At 70.2% G+C, this 13,307-nt stretch overlaps 1 protein-coding gene across 4 annotated transcripts; it reads left to right on the top strand.

The window, feature by feature from the left end:
- The first annotated feature begins 381 nt into the window (after positions 1-381).
- On the top strand, positions 382-12,650 carry RBFOX3 (RNA binding fox-1 homolog 3). 4 transcript variants are annotated; one of them, XM_037492551.1, is made up of 11 exons: positions 382-603; positions 3,641-3,775; positions 5,295-5,348; positions 6,110-6,202; positions 7,361-7,421; positions 8,268-8,321; positions 8,557-8,689; positions 9,187-9,226; positions 10,107-10,168; positions 11,139-11,217; positions 12,606-12,650. In XM_037492551.1, exons 1-11 carry the CDS (start codon positions 382-384, stop codon positions 12,648-12,650), a joined length of 978 nt encoding a protein of 325 aa, XP_037348448.1. The 4 variants fall into 4 exon arrangements, with proteins under 4 accessions (XP_037348448.1, XP_037348446.1, XP_037348447.1 ...); XM_037492549.1 differs by having other exon boundaries at positions 9,058-9,226; XM_037492550.1 differs by having other exon boundaries at positions 3,638-3,775.
- Positions 12,651-13,307: the final 657 nt, after the last annotated feature.

Here is a 13,307-nt window from a genome sequence, read left to right as displayed (position 1 = left end):
TCGCCCCACACCCCCTCAGGCCGCAGTCCCCTTGAGGCAGGACGGGTCCTCAGAGCCTCTCGGGTGCAGAAGGGGCGGCTGCTCCTCCCCACACTGCATGCGTGTCGCCGCCTCACGGTATCACCGTTATTGCCTGTTAATTCGGGGGTTGCTGAAACCCCTCGTGCATGCGGGGCTGACCAGTGTGGGGAGTGGGCCGAACCCACGGTGTCCCCTCTTGACCTGGACTCCCCACGACGCACCCCAGCCCAGCAGGCACCCCCTCCCGCTCCGAGCCGGCACCAGGGCTGCGGGGTGGGCGGTGCCCCCAGGCCCGGGGCACTAACCAGCCTGTTCTCTCCCCTGCAGGGCAATCAGGACGCCACGGCTCCGCCTGAAGCGATGGCCCAGCCCTACCCCCCCGCCCAGTACCCCCCTCCGCCGCAGAACGGCATCCCCACCGAGTACGCCCCACCCCCCCCGCACGCCACGCAGGACTACTCGGGGCAGACCCCGGCCCCGCCCGAGCATGGCATGACCCTGTACACACCGGCACAGACGCGCCCCGAGCAGCCGGGCACCGAGGCCAGCACGCAGCCCATCGCCGGGGCCCAGACGGTGCCGGTAAGGGCCCCACCGCCCAGGGCTGCAGGGGCGCGTCCCCAAGGGTGGCTCGTGGGGACAGCCAGGGGCCGGTGGGCAGAGGGCCGGGAGGGCCCAGTGTGGAGAGGCGCTGCCCGCGAGCCACGCCCAGGGAAGGTGCTCCCTGCTTGGAGCACCCACCGTCGCACCAAGGGGCTTCCGGATGGTCCAGTGCCACAGCCAGCCCCAGCGCCCCAAGCCTCCACTTCAGCCCATGTCCCACTGATCTGGGTCATGGGGCAGCGGCAGTGACCAGTCCATGGGGGTGTGGGAAGCGGCCGGCCAGAGGCCTGGGCTGGGGCGGGGCAGGTGGGGAGGCCGTGGGAGAGGCGCGGGCCTGCAGGGCTATCTCGGGTGGCCAGTGCGCCTGCCCCTCTGGTCACTTGCAATCACCTGCCTGGCCGGCCTCCTGGCAGACAGCGCCGGTTATGTCGTGGTGGCAGCGCAGCTTGAGGACAAAGTGCCAAGCCCGCGCCTCTTGAAGATTTGCTGCCAGGCTGCTGCCCCTTCCTGCCCCCACCGCCTGCTCCAGCCCCTCCTGCCTCTCCCCGCGTGCATGCTCCGAGTGGTGCTCCTCCCCCCAGGGCCGGGCAGCCTCCCTGCTGGCTCCGTCCCAGCGCTGGCTGGCAGGGCCTGGGCAGGAGGCCAGCTCGCGGGCTCTGCCCAGGCGTGGCACCGCCCTGGCGGCTCCCGATGGTGCCCCCCCCGACACCTCCCCTGGTCCAGCCTGGCTCCCAAGAGGCTGCACGGATCCAAGTGTCACCCCCGTCCGCCCCGCGTGGGCAGCGTCACCCGTGCTCCTGCGGGGAGCCCACTGAGCTGCCCCAGGTGGACCCACCTCGTCCCCCCTCCCCACCTGACCCGAGTCTGTCGGGACCCTCAGACTTCCCTTCCACCCAGCGTCGCTGGTGCAGGCTGCTGCCCGTAGGCCCCCAGCTTTCCTGATGATGGACCGTGGGGCGGTCTTTTGGTCAGAAAGAACGATGAGCCAGTGGTGCAGAGGCTCGCCGCCACGGTCACGGCCGCTGGCTGGTCTGAGGGACGTTGAGGGCACCTGCTCAGCCCTCGGACAGCCCCTCCTCAAGGGGCGTAGGGACAGAGGGCTCCTGTCCGCACTGGACAAACGCCCGGCGGCGGCCGTGACACCCGGCCAGAGGGCCAAGCGGCGACAAAGAGAAGGCCACCCTCCATCCAGGCGACGTCGGCCAGCCTGCCGGCGCTGGGCACGAAGGCGGGGGGTTCAGACAAGGAGGGAGCGGCCTCCTGGGGGGCTCTCGTTCCCACCAGTCAAGGATGCAACAGCTGAAGGGGCCGGTCACGGCCTCCGAGCTGCCAGCCCGTCTTGGCCTGAGAGGACCCAGAGCCCGGGAGGGCGCGGACGAGGGCCTTGTGCTCAGCGGCCTCCCTGGGAACGCACCGGCCAGGGGCCCCTGCCTGGCGGGCAGCCCGTTCTCTCCAGCCCCGTCTCTCTCACACGCCCTGCGCGGGGCCCGGGCCCAGGCCTGCGGGGGTCCCTCCGGGAGCGGGAGCAGAGCCGACGCGTCCCAGGCCCCGGGGTCACGGCTGGTTAGTGGATTGGCCGGAAGGCGCCAGAGCCGCCCGGCAGAGCTGAGCCGCTCGCCACCAGGCTGTGCCCCCTCCTTGGTGCCCCAGGCCTCTTTCCTCCCTCCACCAGCAGCAGCAGCCACACCCCCAGGAGCTGTGGGAAGGGCCAGGGTAGGGGGACACCCCAGGCCCCCCAGGGTGGCAGAGCGTGCTGCCAGCACGCTGGGGGCGCGAGAACGACCCCGTCCAGGGGGCGCGCGCGGCTCAGGGCCGCCGGCTCCGAGATGCGGAAGGGGGAGCTCGGGCCACAAGAGTGGACACTCCCCGGCCCGGCGGGCCTCGTGGGAGGGCCAGGGAGCGCTCTGCGGACAGGGCGGAGAAGGGGGCGCCCCGGGGTGCGTCTTCTCCTGCCGCAGGAGCAGGCCTTGCTCCGTCCCAGGCCCTTGCCTGCAGCCGAGGCCCCGCCTGACCCCTGGCCTCTGCCCAGGGCCCCCGGCCCCTCCCCGAGCTGGCTCCTGGCCCTGCGAGGGAGAGGGGCCCTGGTGCCCGGGGACAGGCCTGGCAGGGCGCAGCAGCCGCGCCCCCGAGGCGGGAGGCGGGAGGCGGGAGGGTGTTCTCCCTGCATTGAGCCACTGAAGCCAAAATTGCTTTTTTTTAAAAAAAGAATAAAGAAGAAAGCAAGGCCCAGAAGGGGCGCAGGGGCTGGGTGCTGGGACGCAGGGGCGGGGCCGGCCCCTCCAGAGCGCCCTGTGCTTGGGGCGAGGGTGTGGGGCAGAGGGGAGCCCCCTTGTGGCTCCAGCACCCCATTTCTCCCTTCGGGACCGTTGGGATGGGGCCCAGAGGAGGGTCTGGGGATGGGAGAATCACAGCTCGGCCCTGCTGTGGGGAAGGGCAGGCCGGCCTACCCAGGCACCCCAGCGTGAACGGCACCCGTCTGGGCGCCCCCCACCCAGGTCTCCTCTCCTCTGGGCGCAAACTGGGCCTCCCTGAGGTCCTGCCCGCCGGCCGGCCTGGCCGTTGCCCCCTGCTGGTTGGAAGCCAGCATCGCACGCCCTCTCCTGGCCGGATTCCTCCATCCGGGGACGCCGGCAGTCACCAGGAACCCCCAGGAGCCCCAGGATGCCCGTGCGCGGGGTGCGCCGGGCGTGTGGCACCCTGCCCGCTGTGCATCCAGGGGTGTCTCAGGCCTCTGCGAGGATCAGCTCGGCTGGGCTTCAGCTGTGATCGGGCAGGCCCGGCCCTCCGCGGGTCCAGCGCGGGGCCCTGCGGTCAGACACGGGCGGGCCCCAGTGGAGGGGCAAAGGGCGTAGGCACAGGCCAGCCGGCAGGACCCTGAGGTGCAGGTGCCATGCCCTGGGTGGGATCATGGGATGGGATCGTCCAGGCCGGGGCTGGGGGGCCGGTCTCTAGTGCCCCCCGCCCGTGGCTGGGGAGCCCGGGGGCGGCTCACAGCCCGGTCCTGTCCCCGCAGCAGACAGACGAGGCAGCCCAGACGGACAGCCAGCCGCTCCTGCCCTCCGACCCCACAGAGAAGCAGCAGCCCAAGCGGCTACACGTCTCCAACATCCCCTTCCGGTTCAGGGACCCCGACCTGCGGCAAATGTTCGGGGTGAGTGTGTGGTCCCCCCGGCCCCTACCCCGCACGCAGCCTGCGGTGCCAGAGCAGCCCCGGGTCCCGCCTCCAGGACCCCCCCACCCGGGCGCAGCCAGCGTGTCCCGAGTGTGTGGGAGGGGGGCGACAAACTCGGGGTGACCCCGAAGCCCACCCTACCTGGCCCTCAGGCCGCCCTCCACAGTGGCACCAGGCCCAGTGGGACACGGGCTGGGCAGGCCTGTGCACGCCAGGCAGCCTTAACTGCTGGCCCCGTCAAACCCGACTCCGGGGCCCCTGCACCCCCAGGGAGCACCGGGCCCGGCCTGGCCCTGCCTCCCCTGTGTCGGGCCCAACACTCAACCTCTCCCGACCTGGGGTCCCAACCTCTCCCTCCTGGCCTGTCCACCTCTGCTCCTGAACGCACTGTCACGTCACTGTGCCAACCTCAGGACGGCCCTGGGGTCCCCGGTCACTCTGTTCTGCCCCCACGTGACTCCCAACCTGGCCCCCGTTCTTCCTGCCCTCCCCCCAGATCCTCAGCTCTGCCACAGCGCGGGCCTGGCCCCTGACCACACAGGCCTCCTCTCATCCGCCCGCCCTCCCCTGACCTCCACCAAATGTCCACTCTCTTCTTGGGGAGCAGCCCCCACTGATGGGGGGGCTTAGACCCGGTGGGTGCTGGTGGGACTTAGAATCATCCAAAGATGAGGATTCGGCTGTCAGCCCTGGGCCTGGGCGGCGACCAAACCTCTCTGTGCCTGTGACCCCCTGAACACAGGGGCCAGGGCCTGGATTCCCGTCTGCTCGGGCCCGTGCACCCCTGCAGGCTGCCGGGGCACCGCCCCCCGCTCCAGCACTTGGCAGGGCCAGTGACTCCACATCACCCCCCCTGTCCCCTTCAACACCCTCCCCGAGATTCCGGGTGAGGGGGGAACCCCTCAGCGCACACACTGGAAGCCTCAGAACAGACCCCTGCGGCCCCACAGGCATTGTTTGGGGACCTGGCTCCCAGGTTCATGTCTCGTGCCAGTGAGGGGGCCAGGGCTGCGCCTGGGGTCTGGCCAGCGACCGGCAGGCAGGGGCGGCGAACACCAGCCTGACCGGCCAGCGCGCTGGGCGGGCGGAGGGTGTGGGCCCAACAGCACAGCAGTGGGCACGGCAGCGTCCCAGCGCCCCTCGCTCAAGCCCCAGCTCCTCCCTCCCCCTCTCGGCAGCCCGTGCCCCCACCCACCTGGGGCTGCGGCACCCCCTCTCCCAACGGGGCCCCCACTTCTAGAGCCTCACCCCCTCCCCGCACCCCGCGTGGGAGGAGCTCTCCAGTCCTCTCCCCTTCAGTGTGAGTTAGGAGCGGTGGCTGGCAACGTGTGGGACAAGCCCAGCAGGACAGTGGGGACGTCGGCGCCCCGTCCCCCCCACGCCTCCTCCTCCCTGCAGGCTGTGGGGGGCCACCAGAGTCGGGCAGGGGGAGGGGCCCCCGGGGAGCCGGTGCGGCCTCCGTTCACTCTCGTCTCCCCGCCCTTCTCTGTCTCTGCAGCAATTCGGAAAAATTTTAGACGTGGAGATCATTTTTAACGAGCGGGGCTCCAAGGTGGGTGCCGCCCAGAGGCCGCCACCATTACAGCGCCGGCTGTAGGTCCCGCCAGGCTAACGTGTGACATGTGCGTTTCCTTCCTGGAGAGCTTCGAGCCCGCGGACCCCTGAGGACACGGGTGCTTGTACCCCCCGCCCCGCCCCGCCCCGCCCGCCGTCTGTGTTGTTGCCGCCACTGCTGACGCTTCCTTCTCTCTAAGCTGCCAGGACCCCCTGTGGGCGCCCAGAGCCTCGGCCCTGGCCCGGGGTCCCCCCCGCCGGACCCCCGAGAGCTCCCTGGCTGCTGGCCGGCCTCGAGTTGGCCTGAGGCTGGGGCTGGCTGTGGGGCGGGCGCCCAGAGGGTGCCCAGCAGAGCTGGCGCTGCTCCGTACTCTGGGAGGAAAGGCACGTCCCCCGGGCTCCTGGGCTGAAGGCGGGTGGGGCTGCCCCCAGGGCCCGAGGCCAGCCGGGACCCCAGGGCGGGTGAGGGCGACCGTCCTGCCCCGGCCGGGTGAGCGCCTCCTGGAGTCTCAGACTGTCCCCTCGGAGGGGCCGGGCGGTCAGCTCGGGCCGGGCGCAGGCCAGGCCATGCTGCCCCCGCTGGCCGGTACCCCTCCCGGGCGTCCACCCTGTGGCCCCAGGACAGACTTCTGGGCTGCCCGAGTCTCTCCTTAACTCACCTGACACCCCTCTCTCCCCCCCAATCTCTCTCCGTCTCTTCCCGGCCCCCTCCCGGCCCCCGCCCGCCCCTCCTCTCCCGTCCGTCTTCTCCACTCGCAGGGTTTTGGGTTTGTGACTTTTGAAACTAGCTCAGATGCTGACCGAGCCCGGGAGAAGCTGAATGGGACGATCGTGGAGGGACGGAAAATTGAGGTGCTCAGATAAGTGTGTGGTGGCAGGGATGCCCCTGGTCCCCGCCCCGCCGCGACCCTGCAGAGAGCCAGGCGGGGCGTCCTGTGGCAGGAGGCAGGGGGCAGGGAGGGGCCGCGCCGAGGCCAGAGCCCGGCTGTCCCCTGCCTGCCATCTCTGGTGGTCCAGATCAGGGACCCCACCTCCCTCTCCTTCCTGAAGAGGCCCCCCAACAGTGGGGATCAGCCAGACGCTGGGAGAAGCCTCAGAAAGCGCGTGTGGGGTGACTCCAAGGAGCTGTCTGCCTCCCAGCTAGGAGGGACTGTTCATCATGGGGGGAGGGGGTAGCCCCTCCAGCCAGCACCCCGCCGTCGGCCCCCACCCTGTCCCCAGGTGAGTGGCAGCAACAAGTGGCCAAGTCTGGGCAACACCCAGCGCAGGGCAACAGCAGGAAAGAAGGGGGTCCCCCAACCCCCCAACTTGACCTTCCTGGGGGACTGCACGTCCCCACCTCAGAGCCATGGCGCTGGTGTCCTGACAGGCAGGACAGAGGGGGTGGCCTGGGGGGGAGGGCCAGTCGCAGGCAGAGCCCGTGGACCAGCAGCAGGAGGGCGGGAAGGAGGGTTCCAGAAGCTCAAGTACCAGAGGCACTGACCTCAGCCCGCTCCCAGCGGGCACCCACGCTGGACATGGCAGGGAGGCCGTGTGGCCTGACCCCTTCCTCAGGCTCGGCCAGGCCCTCCCCTCCTCTCCTGCCCAGCCTGGCCCCTGGGGCCTGCAACCTTCCCCTGGGCACATGCGCCATCCTGTTGCCCGGGACTCTGGCCTTGGGGACTGGGGTGCCAGCCCATGGTCAGCCAGGCAGGGAGCACTTTGTCGCGAGTCCACTAGGCAGCTCCTCAACAGCCCCAGGGGCAGAAAGGCCGGCACAGGTTTTGTGAGAACGGCCTGTGAAGCTCGAAGGCCAGTGGGACAGGGTGGGGTCTGGCTGGCACTGGCCAGTGCCGGGCACAGTGGGGGCTTGGCTCACAGGGTGGGCTGGTGGCAGAGATGCAAGGGGCCCCCCTCCTGCAGGCCCCACCCCCCGCCCGTGGCAGCCACACAGCAGCAGCACAGAGCAGAACCAGGGCGACCGGTGGCCCCAGGAAGCCAAGCTCTCCTCACCTGGCCCTCTCCCTGCAGGTCAATAACGCCACCGCCCGCGTCATGACCAACAAGAAGACCGCCAACCCTTACACCAACGGTGAGGGGCCAGGGCCCAGGGGCTGCGCCGCGGGCTTCCTGGAGACCCGCACCCCGCCCACCCCAGTCCCGGGGGGGGCCAGAGTGCCGGGGGCTGCCCACCTGCACCCGCAGCCACACGTTGGCCGGCCCCGGGCCCTCCCAAGCACACAGGGCGCCGGGGGCCACGTGGCCACTTCCCGGGTCCCCACTTAGGAGGGAGGCCTGGCTAGAGGCCGTTCTGTGCGGGTGGGGCCCGGCCTGCCTGGCCTGGGAGCACTGGAAGCCGAGGCCCCGTCCGTGGCGGGCACCAGCGTCCACGCAGCTCACTGCATGCCGGTGCGGACCTGTGCAGACGGAGCTGCTGAAGCTAGCGCAGCTGCCGGGGCGCGGGGTCCCAGAGGGGGCACCACGCACTCCTCCCGTCTCAAGGGCGCCCGTGGGGGCTGGTTCTGCTCTGAGCAGAGACTCGGCCTTTTCTAGTTCCGTCCCCGGGGCAGCTGCCCTGCGCGCGGGTAGCAGTGTCCCTGCAGGGAGGGCTGCGCTTCTCACCCCCAGCGGGGCCGGGCGGCAGAGCCACCGCAAGCTCTTCCCAAGCTCTGGGGCTCGTGCGCCCTGGCAGGGCCGGCCCAGGGGCAGGCAATATTTTGAGAAGAATCTAGAAGGCACCCCAGGAGCCAGGGGTGGGCGCTCAGCCAGGCGAGGCTGCGTTAAGGGGCGGGGGCCGGGCTCTGTACTGCAGGGGGAGGGTCTCCCGCCGCGGCCTCAGGAGGTCCCACGGGGCTCAGCGGGTGTCTCGGGTCCCCCCCCAGTGGGAGTGGGGAGGGGGACAGAACGTTGGTGACGGGTTCCTTGGCCTCTGTTGCAGGCTGGAAGCTGAACCCCGTGGTGGGCGCAGTCTACGGGCCTGAATTCTATGCAGGTAAATGCCGGGGCCGCCTGACTGGGTATCGGGCGCTCACTGGCCAGGTGGCTCTGGAGGCGCCGCCAAGGTGCATCCGCGTGGGCGCGGCCAGGTGTGGGGCGAGGCTGCGTGAGGCCCTCCCCCATCGAGCCCCCCCCTTCACACCCCCCCACCCCGTCACCCCACCCCGTGTGTGCCCCCACCCTCGCGGCCTTGCCTCTAATGGCCTCCTGTCTGGCGCCTTTTCCTGCAGTGACGGGGTTCCCCTACCCCACCACAGGCACAGCCGTGGCCTACAGGGGCGCGCACCTCCGGGGCCGGGGCCGGGCCGTATATAACACGTTCCGGGCTGCGCCGCCCCCGCCCCCCATCCCAGCTTACGGAGCGTGAGTACCTGGGGGGGCAGGGCGGGAGGCATGCAGAGAGGCGGGGGCTGGGGAGGGAGGCTCGGGCAGCCAGAGGCTAGATGACCTTAAGGGTGGGCGACTCGCGCTGTCCCCCCCAACTCCGCCCTGCCACATGGCCAAGGGTCCCTGGCACTTACTTGGGCATTTGGAGCCAACCCCCCATCGGGGGCGTTCCCGGGATGGCGGCCGCCCCCGCGCTCTGCCAGGGCCTTCGCCACCGCGGTCCCCCGGGGAAGCCCTCGGCTGCGGTGGGGGGAGGGCGGCGGGGAGCTGGGCCCCGGCCCCAGGGTTTGTGGGAGAAAGGAGCTGACCAGCAAGGGTGTTACTCTATTGTTATACCAAAACAGGGCACTGGAGCAAACGCTTGTTAAAATGCCAGTCCCATGGGCAGGCTGCCCCCTCCCTCCGCAGACACCGGAGCCGGCCTACCCCACCTCTCCAGCGTTCCCACCACTCTCTTGTCCGTTTGCTTCCAGGGTCGTGTATCAGGACGGCTTTTATGGTGCTGAGATTTATGTAAGTGCAGCCCCGGGGGACGGAGGGCGGCTGGGCAGACATGGGCACGGGGTCTTCTCCCGCCTGTCCCTCTACCCCCAGCCCACACCTGTCCTGGGGACCCAGGAGGATGAGGATACCCTGTCTGCCCAAAGCGTTCTGGGAGACTGGGGCACAGACAACTCCACCGTCTGTGCTCAAACAGGGAGCAGGCCCAAGCCCCCCGGGGCCACCTCTCCTCATTCCCCAGGGCAGCTGTGATGGGGCAGTGGGCACCCCCATATTCTTAATTGCACTGGGGTCACTGCACGAGCCCGCTTGGGCATCCTGCGGCCAGTCCAGATGCCCCGAGAGAGACTAGCGGCAGGGACACTCCCCTGGTTGGGGTCCTCTCCCCCTTCACGGAGCTGCACTTACTGCTCTCCCGAGCTCAGCGTCCTTGCTGCCCACACACTGCCCAGCCCAGCGCCGCCCTCACTCTGTCCCTGTCATCCGACTGGCCGCTTGCGCCAGGGCCGAGGCGCGGTGTGCGTGACAGCCGGGGCCAGGCTGGCCCCAGAGGGCAGGCCGCTGCAGCCCGCCAGCACCAACCCCCGGGCAGGGCCGGGCAGCTGGTCTGTGCGGAGCCGGCCCACGGCCAGACACCGCTGGCGCCCGCTGGCGTGTGAGCGAGTGGGTGAACGGACAGACGGACGGAGAGCCCCACTCCCCGCCTCGCCTCAAACCGCACTACTTGACGGGCCGGGCCGGGCCGCAGGCCCGGGAGACCAGCAGCTAGTGGGCCCCGGGCTGGGCGCCACCCCACCCTCACTGGGCAGAGCGAAGCCTCGGCCAATGCCTGGCTCAGCCCCTCCGGCCTTTCCCCGCCGAACCCACTAAGCCTGTGTGCGTCTCCCCGCAGGGCGGCTACGCAGCCTACAGATACGCTCAGCCGGCGGCGGCCGCGGCGGCCTACAGCGACAGGTACAGCTGGGCGGCGCGGGCAGAGGACAGGCGGGGTCCAGAGGGCTGGGCTTCGCGCGGGACCCGCGGGCCCTCCGCCAGGCGGGAGCGTGGCCTGCGCTGAGAGCAGGTCTGAGCAGCTTGGCGACCCCGAGCCAGCGAACCCCGACTTGTCTCACTTCCCACTTGCACGACAGGGAGGCTGTGGGTTCGGGGCGGCAGAGTCCCCCTGCCTCCCCACCTAGGAGGCCCAACACGCCAACCCCTCAAGCTACGGGGGCCCCGAGGGGAACTAGGAGCCCTCACACCGGCCCCTGGGGACTCTGATACTTTGCTCCCCGAGCTCTCGGGGCCGCAGCCTTTGCTCAGAGGAAGGCGGCAGGTCCCTCCCAGGGGTGCTGGAGCCGTGGGTGGGCCCCTGCACGCTGGAGCAGCCAGCAGCCTCCGCCCGGCAGCGAGCACCCCGACGGCCGGGAGGCTTCTCTGCTTGGAGCCAGGCCCCACGGGGCTCTGCCGGGCAGCCCGGCCTGACTCCAGCGGCCTCCCTGCCACCCTCCCGGGCAGCTGAAGTGCAAGCTCCCCGCAGCCTCTCGTTGCCTCTCTGTGCCCGCTGGGCAGGGGACCCGTCCGTGCCCCGGCCACAGCCCCGCCCTGCGCTCCAGCAGCCGGAGGTCACACACGGGCGCGTGGCCTGAGGACAAGGGGCACCCTGGCCCCATCTCCCCGCCCTTCTCGGAGCTCCTTCCCCAGCATCGTGCCCCCCTCGTCTGGGGGGTCCGGGTAGATCCCCAAGCAGGGACCCCTCATTCTGGTCCACGTGGCCCGTGCAGGAGAGGCCGCCCCGGGCGGGGCCGCCCCCGGGGGTGTTGACGGGGCAGTGTCTCCGGAACAGGCAGGAAGGAGGGCGGGCGCTGGAGGGCACCCCCGAGGAGTCTGGGAGGTGGCAGGAGGCCATGGCCCCCACTCCCTCCTTCCCTCGCTGTCTCCCCAGTTACGGCAGAGTCTATGCCACGGCGGACCCCTACCACCACACCATCGGCCCGGCGGCCACCTACAGCATCGGGACCATGGTAAGGGGCCGCGCGCGCGCCCTGAGGCACTGCGGCAGGGCGGGTGGGCGGGCGGCGGGCCTGGGAGAGTGGCCTGGACCCCAGCCAGCGCTGGGCCTGGGCCTGAGCTGGGGGGCGTGGCCCTGGTGCCTCGGAGAAGCGTGTGGGAGGCCGGTCGCCTGGACCGACCCCTTTAAGAGTCCCCTCAGGCCTCCATGACCCCCCTCCCCGGAAAACCCAGCCTGCCCAGCAGGGCCGCTCCCTCGTGTGGATGTACCTGTGTCCCTCTCGTGTCCTGTCGTCCCTTTTGCGCCTCGGCTTACGGCTAGGGGGCAGCGAGGACGCCCCGGCCCCTCCTGCTGGCCCACCGCGGGGAGGGGGCCTGCCTCCGGGCAGCGGGGGTGGAGGGGTGCTCCTGGCAGCTGCCCCATGCGTGTGTGTGGGTGTGTGTGTGGGTGTGTGGGGCACGGCCCGGCCCACTCTGCACCCAGGACTTGCTTTCGGACACCGCCCCGCGCAGCCGCGGCCCACCCGGGGCAGCCGGCGCTGGCTAGCTTGGCGTCCAGCATCAAAGATGAAAACCTTGCTGCGGGTGCGGAAGCGGGAGGCCGAGCCCGCCTCCCTTGCTTTGGGTCACTCCCTCCCGATTTTTGTTTTGTCTTTTTTGACTTTGAACAACCCCCAGACCGCTGTCCGGAGCCCTGGGGCGTGGAGGCCCTGGGCCCTGTCAGCCGGCCCACGGCAGCTGCAGGCTTGCTCGAATGCCCAGGGGCTTCCTTCTCATGTTCTCGCTTCCTGAGATTTTCCATTTTTTCCCCAATTCCTCTCCTCTAGCATTTGCCGTTTTCTCCCCTTTTCTGGCAACACTGGTGGGCGAGGCAGGCGGCTCCTTGGAGGCCTCCCTGATGCAAGGGAGTCCGGGCTCCAGAAAGTGCCCACAACCTGGACCCCCGCAGGGTGAGGGCCAGGCCCAGGCGGGCACGGGAGCAGGGGCAGCAGGGGCTGCAGAGAGCCCCCAGGCGCCCGAGCCCTAGAACAGGCAGGCCGGGTGGAGCCACGCCGCTCCCGGCAGGAGGGGTTGCAGCAGCCCCTGGAGTGCTGAGGGATGGGGGTCTCACTCAGATGCCTCTCGCTAAGAAGAAGAGAGCAGCTGAGGGGCATGGCAGCCTGGCCCCCCAGAACACTGTTGGGGCTCCAGGGACCCCTGGCCTGAGACCCCCCACATCAGAACTAGGCCCTGCGGCCCCGTGACAGCCACCGCCACCATCCCCAAGGCCGGCCCTAGGGGGGAAGAAAACGGGATTGAGCTATTTCTCCTTCTGTTTTTCCTTATTTTTTTTTCCTTTTTGCTTTTTCCCCCCTCCCAAGAGGCGGTACTGATTGGCTGTTTTCCATCTTTGATGTTGCAGGCTAGCCTCTGCCGCGGAGGGTGCAGCCGCTTCACCCCCTACTAGCAAGAGGCCCAGCCCCTAACAGCATTCACTGACTGCCTAGCACACTCCAAACCCGGCAGTCCCCCAGGGGCCCGGAGCTCAGGCGCCCCCGCAGCCGGCGCCGCTGCCCTCCGCCAACTAAGCCCATAGGTCTCACCTCCAGCCAGCGGGCCTCCCCCACCCACGATGGCGTGTGTGTCTTTGACCCTGGTCCCCCCTGTATGTCTGAACCCCTGGTTCCTATTTTGACTTTGTTGACCTTGTGCTTCCCCGGCCGCTCCAGGTACGGTATGCACAGCGGGGGGGCCAGGCTGGGCAGGAGACCCTCCCCGCGCTAGCAGGCGCGCCCTCCAGGGCGGGCCCCGCTCCCCAGAGCCCCGGAAGACGCCCGGCTCCTCTGGCCTCCCCGGGAAGCCAGCCAGCCAGCCCTGGGCCACAGCCACGCCCGGGCTGCGGGAGGCGAGGGGATCCCCATAGCCGCCATGTACCCCTCAGCCTTCACCCGGCCAATCACAGGAGTAGCTGCCTTGGCCCGCTTCGTCCCTTCAGCTGAAACGAGTGTTTCTGATTAGATTTTACTGACGCGTCCTGCCGGAGCAGCGGCAAGCGCGTCTGTGGGCGGGCACTGCCCCGGCCCAGCTCCCGCCCCGGCCCGCGGCCACCTGCCCTGCAGGGCGG

This window comes from Talpa occidentalis, unplaced genomic scaffold (assembly GCF_014898055.3).
Source record: "Talpa occidentalis isolate TD23 unplaced genomic scaffold, MPIMG_talOcc4v2.1 talOcc4.7, whole genome shotgun sequence".
Classification (NCBI taxonomy): domain Eukaryota; kingdom Metazoa; phylum Chordata; class Mammalia; order Eulipotyphla; family Talpidae; genus Talpa; species Talpa occidentalis.
This window is presented reverse-complemented; position numbering and strand designations above follow the sequence as displayed.